This window comes from Neolamprologus multifasciatus, chromosome 2, assembly GCF_963576455.1.
Source record: "Neolamprologus multifasciatus chromosome 2, fNeoMul1.2, whole genome shotgun sequence".
NCBI classification, from domain to species: domain Eukaryota; kingdom Metazoa; phylum Chordata; class Actinopteri; order Cichliformes; family Cichlidae; genus Neolamprologus; species Neolamprologus multifasciatus.
This window is the reverse complement of record NC_140440.1, coordinates 21,249,289-21,265,368: the sequence shown is the minus strand read 5'-3', so window position 1 is coordinate 21,265,368 and position 16,080 is coordinate 21,249,289. Positions and strand designations below refer to the sequence as shown.

General features: G+C 42.4%; 1 protein-coding gene across 15 annotated transcripts in view; it reads left to right on the top strand.

Annotated features, from left to right (window-relative positions):
• The window catches only part of tenm2a (teneurin transmembrane protein 2a), a 232,015-nt gene that overhangs the window by 145,977 nt on the left and 69,958 nt on the right, over window positions 1-16,080 (top strand). For 12 of the 15 annotated variants that reach the window (XM_085131688.1, XM_085131696.1, XM_085131673.1 and 9 more), the window contains one exon: window positions 10,940-11,146. The exons of the other annotated variants lie outside the window; for them this stretch is intronic. In XM_085131688.1, coding sequence (XP_084987814.1) covers window positions 10,940-11,146 — 207 coding nt within the window. The remainder of the gene's footprint in view (window positions 1-10,939; window positions 11,147-16,080) is intronic. 15 annotated transcript variants of the gene reach the window in all.

The window sequence follows — 16,080 nt, the reverse complement described above, 5'->3', positions numbered from 1 at the left end:
ACAGTAGAAGCAGGTAGATCAATCCAAATATATAAATAGTATCGGTATCAGATCGATACTAGCACAACAGGACCGATACTTTCTGTCCTCTAAGTTAGCTATGTAGCACACTGAATTGTGTAATTTATTTATTTATTTGAAAATGTCTTGTTTATTTATAGCCTATAGCACATTTAAACAGACACAGGCACACTTACATTCCACATCTCCAAAATATATGAAAAGCTTTTGAAAGCTTATGAAAAGAAATTTCTTGTTGTGTTGACTAATGTGGAAGGGTAAAAATCACAGTGATATAGTGGTCACTAAAATGTGTTCATAATTTGAAAATTAACGATGAGTCATATAAATTATGTCACGCAGCTCTCCCCTACATAAGCTGCCTTTATACGTTAAAAACTATCGGTATTGATATCGGCAAAACCGGCCTTGACTTTACTTGGTGTCAGATCAATACCAGAATTTGCAGCAGCACTAGCAAACTGCAAATTCTGTCTGATAAATAACTTCACTGCACCGAGGTGCAGGATGTGTCTAAACCGAGATGCCAGCGGCTCTGTAAATTCTGCCAGGAGTGTTGAGACACTACCGCCTGCTCAGAGAGAGCACAATGCTCAACAGTAAGCTAGTTAGTGAGAACAAAATGTGGCCTATGTGTTTTCCAGCTCTCTCAGTCCTTTTTTCTGTTGTTACTATAAATAGAGACTGCAGAACATCAAAGAGAGGAGAGGTTTCTCTCAGCAACAGGCCACAGTACAGCCATTATCCACTGGCTCTAAATACATCATCCCTCTTTTGGCTGATCCCAACGTAGAGGGTTCTGGGGACTGCGTGTGTGTGTTAGTGTGAGTGCGTGTGCTTTATCGTCAAAGGAGACACTGCTGACTCAGCCTCACAAGCCCACTGTCTCGCACGCATACATCAAATAATGTAACAACTCACACAAAAGAGTGTGATTGAAATTGAGTTGATTCACGACTTTCCAGTTAAACGCGATATCTCCAATTGCACAAGGTCGCAAACTAGCGTGCACCAAACGGATCGCTTTCCATCTCCTCTTTCTCCCCTGGCTCTCGCTCTCTTTTTTTGTTCTTCTTTTGGATTCTTGTTCTGCTCTTTAATTGTTCTTCTCTTTTTCTGCATCTTTCTGTCCTTTTTGAGCTCGTCATAGCAACCACACCAAAATGGCTGATGTTTTTGTAGAGCTGTGCTGAATAGGTATTTGTGCAGTTACCTGTGTGTGTTACTATGACCGTGTATGGTATGTAGCTGAATGTGTGTTTTTGTATTATTTGTGCACTTGTCTTTATTTGCTTTTTTTTATGATGCATTCCACGAACACTTGATTTTTAATGAGTGTAGTATTAATTTCGGATGATTGTGGGTAATGCAGGATTTGAGTTTATTTTTCGCACTGGCCTCATGTAATTAATAAAAATAAGCACATTCTCTATCCACCACAGAAGAAGACCTAATTATTAGCTGTGTGGAAATTTAGGCTGTCTGGAAATGGTGTAAACATTTAATTCAAGCTTGGGTGACTCACATTTAAGTGCTTATTAGTAGGAATGTTTTGAGCAGTGAATTTTTTTCTTCTTCTTCTTTTTGGTGAAGCTTCTTTCTTACCTTGATCTTTATCAGAACAGTGAAACTGTCCAATTTTTATCTTTTAGTAAACATTAATTACAGCTAATTACATTAAATGAACTGTAACTCGCCTTTTTTCTCCTTTTTTTGCATGGCAAGCACATAGACATGTTGAATTTAATTTCTGCTTCTACTCCTAATTCATGTCCCTAGCTTGTACCAGGTTCACAATTTTTCCACACACCACTAAACACTTCTGCGAGTGATTCAGCAGCATGGAATATTGGAGGGAAAGCTCTGTCTGCCCAGGTTTTCACCCCACTGATTTTTCAACTGCAGCATCTAAAAGCTTTCTCCAGTGGAAATAACAAACAGAGATATTGGACTTCCAGATAGAATATAAATTTAATGTCCAAAGCTGCAGGCAGGTTTCTGTTGTTTTTGTCAGTGGCTACACTAAGTGCCAAGACCAAGTGCTATCTCCGGTAATCAAAGACTTTGTCCATATGTGACTCTCGGCCCTTCTCTCAAGTGCGAAAACATGGAAGCAGCTTTGCTGGTGCCACGAAATCTTTTGGATTTAATACAGAAAAAGTGCTTTTTCTATTATTCAGATGTAATATTTGTTTCACTTGTCTTCGTTTTATAAAAGGAATGAAACTGAAAATAATTGGGTGCCATTTTTAAATGTCGGCTTTTATTCAGTGTCATATTGAGGATGTGTTTTGTGTGGTTCTTGTTACTCTGTTCACATATCTGCACGGATCAGGCACAATGTTAAAACTGCTGGCACGTTAAGGGAACGACATTGATCCTTCTGCTGCAATGCAATGCAACTTTTAATGGCAAACTTTCTGTCCTGGCATCCATGTGGATGTTCCTTTCACACATGCCACCCACCTAAACATTGTTGCAGACCAAGCACCCCCCCCCCCCTCCCAACCATGGCAACAGCACTTCTCTCACATCACCCCGACTGCTCGAGGCAGATGGCTGACCTCCCCGAGCCTGGATTTGAGCGAAGTTTCTTCCTATTGAAATTGAGTTTTTTTTTCTTTCAACTGTCACAGCAAATTGTTGGGTTTCTTTCCTTTAATATTGACAGCTCTTTACATTACAGTGCAAAGTGCCTTGAGATAACTGTTGCTGCAAATTAGAACTGTAAAAATACAAGATTTAATATATGCCGTATGCATAATTTTTGGTGATTTTGCTGATTAATAATTTATTGTGTTTTCTTCCCTGATATGTTCATTTTTTCTGTTTGGATCATTAATAGGCAATGGGTTGCTTAGTGAGCACAGCAGCAGCACAAAAGTGATGTATTGATACGGGTTTTTGCAAACGACTCACACACGCGCGCGCACACACACCAGCAAACTGACTTTTCTGCACAGAAATGTCGCCCTGTGCTCCTTTCAGCAATTACTGAGTATGTTCAGAGTTAATGGAAAGCTGAGAGGATAGCTATCTATAGCTCTTCACCTTAGGTTGAAGGTCTGGCCGTATTTTTGTGCTTTCCATGCACGTATATTGTGTTTGTGCACGTGCAGCTGTGGTGAAGTGCGCTTGCTCATGCATCTGTGCGTGTGTTTGCATTGATGTGGGAGGAGGAGGCTATTTATTTTGATTGTTTTCAATGAGGCTCCAATGCGTAGAATCCATAACAATACCATCAATCCACAGCAGGAGCAGCAACATGGATGTAATTTATATGGTAATGCAGCCTGCGTGGTTGCCCCAAGTTACACAGTGGACATCTCTGACAGTGGACAGCATGACTGTGCTGTAGCATCCTAATGCTATGTATAGCAACAGACACACACACACACACACGACACACTCTTGCACATTTCCGCAACAGGGAGGCATGTTTCAATTAGCAGATGCTGAAAGATGCTCGACTGCATTTGTGCTGCTGGGGCTAAAGGTCGAGTGTATTGTTTTGTGTCAAGCTGGGTCTGCTCTTGTATCCCTGGTAGAAAATAAAAACCAAAACAAAAAAATGTTTCTTGACAGGAGTGGAAAGGACCTCCTGAAGCAGACGCTGGAATAATCTGGGAAGTATTTTATTAGAATTCATGGCCTGCATCATTTGTTTTTCTGCAGCACACTGTAGCATACTGTATGACTGTGTGCATGCAAATGTACCCACGTGCATTTGGGGTCAGGCTTGCTGTAAAAGCTGTCGACTCTGGCCTCCACCTTTTTGATCTATACAATGCTCCTTTCTGTTTAATCCACTGTGAGCATTGTGCAGTTCATCTTCAGTTCTCCATCCTGTTCACTATCTTTGCACTTCGTTTAGGTGAATATAGGCTTTTGTATTTGTATAGGTTTTAAAGCACAGCAAAGCTCAATCAGTCAGTACTATGTTGCGGTGGTCAAGTACGACACACAAAGACTTTTGAGGTCTGTGTCTGTCTCTGTTCCTTCGTAGAATAGTCTTTGATGAGACCATCAACACTGTTATTCAATTCATCATCTCCTTGCGTTTCTATTCAAAGTTCTGTTGACATTAGTTTGTAATTGGTTTCCATTATCCCAGTGCACTTCACATTATATGAAGGCCAAAGGATATTGTTAAGAGGCCACTAATCATCAGAACCTATTACTTCTGAGTGACCTCAGAGCCATCTTCTGTAGAGGTGGTTTTTGATTTGTGATTGAAAAGATGGTACAAGGTAAAGGTCTTTTGAGGATTTCTGCCTTTAACTTTTCATCTACCTGTATACATATCCTCTTTCTTTTCCCTTTCAAATAATCCAGTTTCATTCATTCATTCCTTTTGTGCTGCTTCTGTGAGGCTGGCTGTAATTTTCACAGCGTTCAAGTTTTAGACAGCATATCTGGCCAGATAAGAAATGTGTCATTTAGGTTTGTATTTTCCACTCAATTTAATTTTTTATTCCTTTTTTAAATTTTTTGTTTCGAATTGTGTGTAGTTTCACTTAACAGCTGGACTGGGTTTGCTCATTTCTGTTTAGTTTTTATTAGTTTCTGGATTAGTCTTAAGTAAAAAATCGATGGTTGCCCTTTGATTGCATTGAATATTTTGGGCCATCTGAGACCAATTACAAGTAGTTGCGGCAACCAACTGGTTACTTGGAGGTTGAATAACCTTTGGGTGACTTCTGTGTGTGATTTGACTCACAGTGAAGGTGATAACTCTCAGCCAGATCGGCCAAGGTCTGCAAATAATTTCCATCTATTTTATGAATGCAAAGGCACTACCAGCAATCAACCCGAGTCACTCAACTGTCAGATGTCTTTGTAATACAGGATTTAACACAACAAGCTTCTTCAGTTCTTCAGAACTGAAGAAGCTTCTCGGATCAGAGGTGAAACGTCTTCAAGCAACTTAAAGAAGTCCAGACGCTTTTCTTTGCAAGCTCCTTTGACTACGATGACCTGGATGACTGAGAACCTTCACAGACGGTTGTATTTGTTATATTCTTAGTTCCAGCACCATGGTAGCTTGGAATTGGAAGTTAGGCTCTTTACAAATTCACTGATTTATGTTCACAAGCCTCCTTGTGCTGCGTTGTGTTGACCAGCTGCATCAAGTTACTGGGTATTTTTCAATCAATATCCCATCTTCGTATGGTCAATAGTCACAGTGGTGACACTCAGTCACAGGCTTATAAAATCAGTAATACAAATTTTAGCAAAATGCTTAGTTATTTAAAATAATTGTAAAGACTGGTAGAAACAGTTATTGTGTAAAAGTGTAGAAGCTTTGTTCTCCAAAGCAATGAGTGCATAATGTAATGCAAACCAGTAATTTGAAGTTACTTTCCAAGTGGTACATAGAAGTACTGTGGAGTACTTAATTTTCAGTTCACTGAAATATTTCAAATATACCTGTTGCTCAATGAGAATGAACAATTTTTTCTTTACATCTAGATGACATTAACAGGTGACTTTTTTTTAAGCCTACACCGAGAATTTGCTTATTTAAATCGTTTTTGAGTAAGCGAGTTAATTCTTATTGATTTAATTAATCATGTTGAATGACATCCAGCTCAAAGTTGGCTCAGATATTTACAGTTTGAACATTTGGTCTTCAGTGACTCCAGAATAAATACTTCATGTTTGAATGGGAGCAGAAAAACAGACTAGTGAGAAATCGTTGGTTGCCGATTGAGAGTGAACAAAAAACTGTTAAAACAAGTAGATAACATTAATGGATAGGCTCAGTTTAAGCTCTATTTAAATTAAAGATTCTAAGAAATGCTTGAGTGAGAACCCGCAAACTCAAATGTTATTTGATTTCATTAATAGTGATGATTAGCATCCAGCTCAAAGTTAGTTCAGATCTTTACTGTGTGAACGTGTGGTCTGGAATAAAACATTTTTTGTGCATGGGAGCAGAAAAACGGAGACCGAACAGAAAATTTGATAATTTTTTTCTCAGAACCTTCATTTTTCAAAACATCTGATATTTTTGAGAGAAACTCTATGAGAACTTGGACCGATGTACTCTGAGTAAACCAGAAGAAGACTCTGAGTCATGCCCTGAAGTCTGGATAGCACCCTTTTCCCCTACTGAAAGACATCTTCAGCCACAGCCCCGGGCTGTTTGTGTGTCCGTGGAGGATCTGCGTGTTTGGGAAGACGGCCCCTATACTTGCGAAGCGACAAAGTGATGCTGGCGAGATGAAAGAAAGAAGCGTAGCACAAGCAGAGGAGAGCTCTAGGGCAGAGAAAAACCCAGACACTCTGTTACACATCAAAGAGGGAGCCAGTGATACAATCATCTCTTTAGGCAATGAAAGCCCAACTTTATTAATTAAAACACGTCTGTTGAATCATCTTCTCATCTCTCCCTTCCCACTTTACTCATTTTATCACTCATTTTCGGCAATGGCGCTGATTACGAAAGGAAAGAATAGAGGGGGTGGATGTGGGAGGGCGCATAAAGCAGGCCGTTCCTGGATAGACTTCCACATCCAGTTGTTGCTCACACCAACAACAGGTGTGCGTCTTGCAAGTCGTGCAAAATGTGTAATATTAATAAGCAATGAATAAGAGGAAATAGGAGGCGAGAACTTGAGAAATAGGAAGAGAGGGGAGGAACAGGAAGAGAGGAGATGGAGGAGATAGACTGAACTGTATGGATAAATAGAGAAAAGGGTCCATTGTGTCAACAGCTGTCTAAATAGCCCTCAGATCACTGTCAGGCACTATCGTACGCGCGCATACACATATATGTGCATAGTTAGGCACACACTGACTGACAGCACCCCCTCAGTCCAACATCTGTGCTGACAGCAGCCATGGTAATGAGTCTCTGCATGTGCCAGCATGGGTGTGTCGCTTCTTTTTCCTCCTTCTTTCCCGGCGCATAGCTCATTCAATCATTTTACTCGTCTTGTTGTTTTCCCCCCGCTCTTTTCTTTTCGTTATTTCTACTTTTTTTTTTTTTTTTACCCCTCGTCATCTTTTTAGGAGCACGTGCTGATTGACTTTTCCGCGCTCGAGTAGCAACCAAATGAGAAACATTGTCAAGTGTGAAGTTGTGTGGCAGATCGGAGCGCTTTTCAGGTGCACCGCGCCGCACGTAGAGGTGTGGAGGAAGAGAGGGATGAATGAAGGGAGAGATGAAGAGATGATGAATGGCTCTCGTTAGAGGGGTAATTTGTCTCTCCTTGTCTGACTGGGCTCCAGCTGTCGCTCCATCCTTCGCTCCACTCTGCTCTCCTCTCCCTCGGCCTACCGCTCCTCACCTCAGCCAGATGGGTGGACGGATGGACGGATTGAGGCAGGAGGGAGGGAGGGACGGAAAGGAAGGCAAGGACGCGGAAGAGAAGGGAAGGGAAAGCATTGAGGAGCCAACTAGCAGAATTATGCCTCATGTATAATGCCGTTGCAGAGTAAGGAATGGCTTCACGGGGAAACAATAGACGATGCTAAACTCATTCGCTCATTCACATGCAGTAGCTCAGCAACAGGCAAAGCTTATACGCTTGTATGACTCATACAAGCAACTCAAAGCCTGGTGCCCGCGGAACAAACTAATGACGGCTGTGTGCATGTGCACGCGTGTGTGTCATGTGTTTTACATTGTACACAAATCATCAAGGGACATTGCTAATACTTCTAATACAATGCTACAGTCTTAGGATTGCCTAGATTCTCCCCCATGATACGCTTCTTTTTCACACTAATCAACACTTGCGCGAGAGAGCTGTAGATTCAAAGTGAGTGAGAGACGGGCACAGGGAGAGGAGGACTGAGAGATGTATACAGATGGCCAGGGAGGCGGCTGAAGGATGGCAATGAACAAATCGTCAGGAGAACCACGTGAGCTCATTGCCAAGTCTTTGTTCTAATAACACAAAGCAATTTCCACTGACCTTTCTAGAAATGTAGCGGGCAGAAATGACTGAGTTAAGGATGCCCCACAGCATAATTGCTAAGGAGATTAAAGTTCCCTTAATTGCTTTTGGCCAACTAGTGCAATTTTTCCTTTTTTTGTGATTAAAGGCATTTAGAATATTAATAACAGCATGTGCACGAGCTCTCACACACACAGACGCAGCTGTGTGGACCCGTGTGAAAAACATGCCTGTTTCTTCTTCTGCTTCTTCTTCTGCAAGGTGTGCTGCAACACATTTGCCATTTTTCTGTTGCCAGTGGTCACCAGTAGCCTCATTGTAGCTTTGTGAAATATGCAAATCACTAGGTTCCCTCTCATCATTCTTTAAAGAGTCACTTCATGTAGATCATTGGGCCTTTTTTTTTTTTTTTGCTCGTATCGGTGGCTTATTCCCCCTTTACCTCTTTATTCGTTTTGTTCCTGTCCTCCATCTTGCTCAGTCCCCTCTTATTGCCTCTTCCCCTCCTAATTCCCTTCCTCTATTGCTTTCTTCCTCGCATTTTTTTCCCTTTTATTGGCAATAAGTTTTGTCAGCTCATAGCTTCTTGACTGTCCCCCAAACCCCCTCCATACCTCTCTCTCTCTGTCTGTCTCTCCTGCTCTTGATTTCCCCGGTTAACCCTGTAACCTCACTGTCTCCCCCCACCTGCGTCCCCTTCTCTCCATCAGTCTCTGCCTGTCCCTCTCTGTCCGTCCCCTTTTCCCTCCTGTCGGCCACAGTGTTTGCTTTGTCATTGTTTATCCATTTTTCTCTGTTTGCTCTGATGAGATTGACCGTACACACACACAGGCACACACACATACCTAAACAGAAGACAAGGCTAGCATGTCTCTGGGGTGTAGTTAACGTGGGGCTGTGGATCGATCCTAGCTCTGGTTTCCATGACGCAAAGCTCTGAGCTGGAGCAGTTTGGACAGCAGGATGGAGGCATCAGTCTGTCTCTGTCTCTATCAAATAAATCTCTGCAAAAGCCGCGACAACACCTGGAGTCAAAGGTGTATTTACCATGATTAATGCGTTTCATTTTGATGCCGCATAGAAGGGCGCGTTAGCCAACAAATATGTCCAACCGCTTTGTTTCTTAAGTGATGTCTGCATTGATCTTTCTCCCCTCCCTCGCCCAGGTGCCGTTTCTCCCCCGAGGCGAGCAGAATTGCATTGTCACTGAAAAAAAAGCCCACCATGCCCCCCGATCTATCATGCCCTTTGCAGTTTTTTGATTCCCGTCAATGCTCTGTGATGGGAAGATGAATGCTGTCAAATTACAATCACACCACATCTGTATTCTGAAGGAGCGCCAGTAAGGGGAAAAAAAAGAAAGGGGGGAGATAGTGCAATGATGAATGTGCAGCTATCTTTTCTTTTTCTCCAAGGTCTCAATGCTTTTCTGTCTTTCTCCTGCTATGTTGCTGACTGTTTTTGTTCTGTGTGAAAAGAAAGAGAAAGGAGACTGAAAGGCTGTGTTTTCGATTTTCCCGCTGAAGTCTTCGGCGACAAACGAACAAATAGATGAAGTTTGTAGAACTGGAGAAGAACTAGACCACTTTCCCCCACACACTTAAACTTTGGGGGAGAAAAAATGGGCAATTTGTTATTGTAAAGAAGAAGAAAAAACATGGCTGGCTAACAAGGGATCTTACTTTGAAGGAGGAGAAAATAAGTGATTGTGTTAAAAAGTCTTCGGTCGACTATCTAATTAGTAGTTATAATAACCTGAGTCCTTCTGTGGATTGACTGGACTCAGTGGCCTCATTCTTATCATATTGTTGATTGATTGAGCTGCAAATATGGCAGACATAATTATTCTATATTTTGAGCCGTCTCTAAATAGAATTTATTAGATTTGTCTTTGTCCTTGATTCTAAACCTTTGGAGAGTAGAGTGAATTCTCTCCATCCCACTCTTCTCTCTCTGGTGTATGGGACAGCCTGATTGTGTCCACGCATCCCATGGCTCCTACTATTTAAAGACTCGGCTGTTAACTTTCTTTTGTCTTACCCATGTAGAGGACAATCGTATCATGGATGTAGGTCCTAGCAGAAGTCTTCTACCATTGGTTTTGAACTATTTTAATGACAAAATAACAGATGCTTATAAATTGCACCGTTGGTCAATTCAGTATGACCCCGTTGCTTCATTTGGTCATTTTTTCGGTGTTTACAGGAGTAGATAGCGTCCTGTGTCAATTTTGGCATGTGTATGAAAAAACATGTATGTATATACGTGTGTGTGTGTGTGTGTGTGTGTGCGTATAGTACTGTGAATGGCTTTAAACCACTTATATCAATATTTCGTTTAAAAAAAATGAGAAAACGGCACTAAAATTGTCATGACTTGAAAGGAAACTTTTTTTGTACTCATTAATGCACTTAGGAGATCTGCACTGATCGTTCTCTGTGTCTCAGCCTTCTGTGATTGTACCCAGCATGTTCTACATTATTAATATCAGGGGGATGCTCAAAGAAGCAAGTTTAATTAGGGGTTAACCGGATAGCTTTGTTGAATACAGTGTGCGTGCAGCAGGTGTTTCTATCCGTGTGCAGATTTTTAAGCCGTAAAGGTTAAGGTTAGCTCAAATTAAGTAAAGCACAAAAAAATAAAATCTCTCATTCAGAGACATTTGATCTTAATTTTATTTTATTTCATAACAAAGACAAACACATTTGCATTAGCTCTGTCCAACCAGTAATCAGTAATACCAATAAAACTTTTTTTTTAAAATTCAGATATAGTTACCGTAAAATTTGGATTGATCCCAGAGGTATTAAGTTACCTGTAATTTGAGTCAACAGGGCCCTTAAAAAAATGGTGGCATCTCCTCATTAAAAATATCCACGTCTCCCATTCAGGTTGCCTCTGTGAGCAGGCCCCTCTATCACTGTCAGACAATGCCATCTGTTTTGTCTAACGTCCCCTCCGTCCTTCTCTGCCCCCCCCCCCCCCTCTCTTTCTGTCCCTCCATCCTCCAGGTCGTCCACTCCCTCCAACCTCTTCCTCCACCCTGCTCCCTCCGTCCCTCCCGTCCTCCTCGTCCGCCCCCCACCACCCCTCCCCCGGCCCGTCTCCACCGATCAGGGAATGCCAGGTGCCCCTGCTGGAGAAAAACTCCACCCACTCTCACCTGGAGCCCCACCCGGAGGATTCATACTTGCTCCGGGCCCAGCCCTCGTCCACTGGTAAGAGAGCGCTCCATTCAACCATCCTTTCATTCTCTCTTCTCTTTTTTTTTGTTTTAATGTTTGCATCAATATGCCATCCATCACCTGAGTCGATGCATTACCTCATCATGTGTCCATTTCCTGATCTGATTTAGTCGTTCAGTAAAATGCCAAGCAATGCTGCGCTTTAATTTAATGTCACATCTTGTTCGGCTCTGGCCATTTGTTTCTGCTTCTCTGCATTCCACTGAAGTCAGCATTTGTTTGCAGGGCTGGAAATCAAACCGAGGGGACGTTTTTACTGTGATTGCTTTAAAATAATAAGAGAACGTAAAAAAAATAAATAAATAAAATTTGTGGCCAGTAATAGGTGGTTTTTTCGAGAAGACGTAAAACTTTAAATTTGGATCATTCGTGGATGAATTCAAAGCAAACAATTACAGCGTCAGGTAATCGTTATATGACACTGGTTGTAATAAAAAACTGTTTATGATTTTTAAATCAGTTGTTGCATAAGCATAAAAAGAACTAATAAAAAAACCCTGTCTTCCTTTTATTTTTTTGTGGCACATGTGACAATCCTAGACTGACAATTGCTGATTCGTTAATGGATTGCATTTTAAATGTAACCCTCCCACCTTAACCAAAAAAAAAAAAACAATGATGCAAGGGGAAGCAACCCCCTACACTCTGCAGAGTGCAGCTTGGTTGCCACTGAGTAGGTGTGCTTGTAGTTATTTTCCATATGACATTAATAATCCGCTGGAAAGTGAAAGGTAAGGGGATGATGAATTTTAAGTGCCAGCAGGAGGATCAACGTAGCAAAGACAAACTAGTTAGTTTCCCCAGCTTTAAGCTTTCTCTTTCATCACCAGGCCCTTCTTGTTGGCTGTTAGAGGCCTCGTGTGCATATATCAGCACCTCACCTATTTTTCTCCTCTTACGCTGTGTGCGCATACACATGCACGTGCAAACGTCTGCAGTGATGAGGCTGTTCATCAGTATACGCATTTATTCTCAACAATTAGCTACTGTGGGGCAACTCTATGCCTCCCTTTCCCGCTCTTCCCTGTTTCTCCATTCCTCTGTGCATCTGCACTTGTAATCAGTAGATATATTTAGCAAAGGCCTGATGGGAGGGAGAGGGGTGGGCAGAGAAGTCCTAATGTGATTTTTGGTGGAATACAATCTATTGTTAATGGCGTTAGGCTCTCCTTTGATCCAGTATAAATCTTCATTAGGGAAGGCCCGGGTCCCAGGTTCAAGAGCAACGTGATTAGGAGGCTTTTAAAATGACGTTACATCAGCCTTCTAATTGGTTTACTGTTTGCTGGGGCAACATCAATCATTAGCCCAGTAACCGCACAGCAAATAAATTCACTCTGCCACTGACACCCTAATGGCAGACACTGGTAAAGAAGGAGAGTGAGGCTCGCAGGCGCACTCTCTCTTTCTCTCATTCTTGTTCGTATACACCCACACTTTCTGTTGTGGGGCTTCTTTCAGTCTCTGCTGAGCTTGTACGCGCAGACAGCGAGCAAGAGAGACAAAGAAAGAAAACAATGACGGAGAAGCTGGGAAATAAAAAAAGAAGAAGAAGAGGCACAAAGAGGCAAATGGGAGCAGAGAGAGAGAGGGGGGAGAGAGAGAAAGCCAAACTTTGACTTCTTGAAGTTGTTTAATGAGACATCGTGCATGAAAAAAAAAGGAGAGAGAAAAGAAAGCAGCCAGAACACACCAGTAAAAATAGATGGGGATAGGGGGGAAGTGAGTGAAAGGGAGACAGAGACGAAGGCACGTAGAAAGTTGAAGAGACACGGGGTAAAAAAGGGTAAACTGATGAGAGCTTCGAGGTTGAAAGGGAGATATTTGGATGGGAGAGCAACAACATTCGGGTGAAAGTGCTACTTTTCCAAGCTAGGACTGCCGATCTAATGGTGTGCAGAGAGAGTCCTTGGCTTTGGGCATCCATTAAAATCGGCCTAAATGAGTTCAGAGTGTCAGTCTGGCACTGCATAAACATAGCCTGGCATGCAGGCGAGGCGAGCGATGGCTGCGAGCAAATAAAACACCTATAACCAGCGACTGTTTATGCATGTGCTGTGAAAGTGCATGCCTGTCTGAATATGTGTTTGGTGTGGTCCTGGAGAGAGTAGATGCTGGGCAGGAAATGAGCCTTACCAAGCCAGGCAGAAACTGACCACAGCGAGATAATCCTCAGGAAACTGCATGCTGCGTGTGTGTGTATTTGTGTGTGTGTGTGTGTGTGTGCTCCTCTAAAGTAGTTCACCATTACCTAAGCTAACAGGTGGACAGACATGACTTGTGTTCCTAGTGAAGCGTGACAGGTGAATGGGAACGGAACGTTGTTGCCGAGGATTGGCTGGGAATTGGTCTGCGAATGTTTATATGGGAATACTGTCTGGCTCGGAGCACCTGTCTGGGAACGCTCCCTCGGAACGACGGGAGAGCTGAGACGACCAAACGGAGCGTAGCAGATCGCTCCTGGAAAGAGCTAGCATTAGCGCTGTCTCTGGCCATTCATTATGCATGGGGAACACTAAGCTATTTTTAGCTCAAGCTTCTTCTAAAGTGGCTAGCTATCTGCTGCCAGGGAAGCCACCTCAAGTCACTGCCGAAGCAATGAATGTTTAATGGCTTTGTTGAAACAAATCTACAGAAACAAAGGCACAACAAAGACACTCTCCGTTCTTCTCCACTAATGTTATTCTTCCCTAATGGTGCTTATGTAAGGGTGACATTTGCAAAGCAGTTGGACAATTTGTGCATTTGTATTTGTGTGTGTTTGTGTGTGTGTGTGTGTGTTTGTGTGTGTGTGGTGGGGGGGGTGGGTGCAGGGTAAAATGCACGCATGCATTTCTGCTCATAGACTGTTTGTTTTTGGCTGAATTTGATGACTCTTCTCTAGCGGATTATTGCCTCCTAATTAGACAGAGATGACTAGCCAAGGCAGAGGCGGTGTGTGTGTGTGTGCATGTATGTGTGTATAAATGTATGTCTTTAACTTTATTTTCTCTTTGTGCCAGCACGTGTCTGTTGTAGTGTGTGCAATGGTGTACAATAAAACCTTAGTGAGAAATAAGCTCCTTTGTCAGGCTGTGCGCACGCGCGCGCGTTTGTGTGTGTGTGTGTGTGTGTGTGTGTGTTTCACCTCAAGTTCTCCTTCCATGCTCAGCCTCAGAGCTCTGAGAAGAATGACAAATGAGGAGCATGTGACATTCTCAGATAGAGGACGCATGAAGCAGCAACACATGGGAATATACCACCCTTAAAAACATGGGGAGCATGGCAATTAGATTGGAAGGGAAGGTGCATGAAAAACAATGAAGGTTGGTGCAGCAGTTTTAAAAAAAAAAGGAAAAAAAAGGAAGCAGTGGAGATATGGGGCGTGAAATAAAGAGATGGGTAGACAGAGGGAGTGAGAGGGATAGAGGGACGATAGGGAGCGAGGGGTGGGAGCTGAGCCCTGCAATGATCCCTTTTTAACTGCTGAATGGGCATTTCTGTCCTGCACACAGGCACACACACACAGAAGCACATCCTGCCCCGTGACTTTTCTCTGTTAACCACAGAAAATGTCAATAAACAGTTTACCCATCCAAGGCTGCAAAACAAACTGCCTTGGTTGGTTCTTGCTGCCAGTTGGCCACACACACACACACACACTGTGAGATTAATATGATGTGCGAGGCCCTTCCTCTGGCTGAAGTGTGTTTAACAGGTTAGCAGACAGGCTAATGCTCTTCTGCTGAATGAGGCCACTTTGAATTGGCGAGCACAATGAACTTCCAGGGATTAGCCCGAGCCAAACGCACCAGCTTACAGCTATAGTCCCCCTCTCTCTTCGGTCGCAGGGGACCTTGGACAAGAATAAACTGGGTCAGGCTTCGACAGCAGTCGGAAGGAGGCTCAGAGCTTCTCCACAAAAAACAAAACAAAACCAAGAGCTGTCAAGTAAATGCTTTCTGTTTACTCACACTGGCGAGTGAAAGAGAGGGGAAAGAAAGGAGGAAAAGATAAAGTGGAATAAAAAGTGATCTGCTTGAATGCTCACTAATTGCTCTATTTCCTTTTTCGCATGTTTGGTCTTTTATCAGACCAGGTTCCTAGTAAAACGGTTGTTCCTATTAGCCTACCTGCAGGTTGTAGTTTGGAAACCACACACTTTATCTGACTAAGTCCCCTATCTTAATTTATTAGAACCATTTAGCTCAAGATTGCTCATTCCTGCACGCCGCCTCTGTTCCAGTGGTTACTCGCGTTTGTGTATTTGTGGCCAAAACAGAAACGCAAATGTTTTCTTCGGTTCTCTGCATGTATGAAAAAAACAGCCTTGTACCTCGGCCTTGCTCCTCCGGCAGACCCCACTTCTCAATATGTTTGTGTTTTCTCCAGCGAGCTCTAAGGGTAGTTTTTTGGGTTGTGTTTTTTTATGGATTTGAAGTCTGCATGAGAACAAATTTCTTTGACATCAATCTCCCGTGCTGTAGCAGAAAAAAGAAAGCAATTTGTCTCTGATCATAAATATTTTGTAGCACGTCTAGAAAGATTTTTCTTCTCTTTTCTGTTTTTTTTTTTCTTCCTTTCTTTCTTTCTTGAACTTCTACCAAAGGTTGAGGGACTTTTTGGAAGAACAGTGCTTTCTTTAAAAAACTTGTTCATTTTTTTTTCGCTGCAGCACATTCTACAACAACACAAGCAGAGCATTAGTAATGAGTCATTATAAACTTTATTCGGTAAATATTGATTCAGCGAAGAATAAAAGGAACAATCACATTCTATCATGTAACAATTCAGTTCGGTTAGCCCGACAAAACATGACAGCCGCGGCGGTCCCAATACGCTATGAAGAGAGTTAATGCATAGAATTACAGGCAATACTTTTCTCCGAATTTACATTTTTCTGACATTATCTGGAGACGTGCAATTGA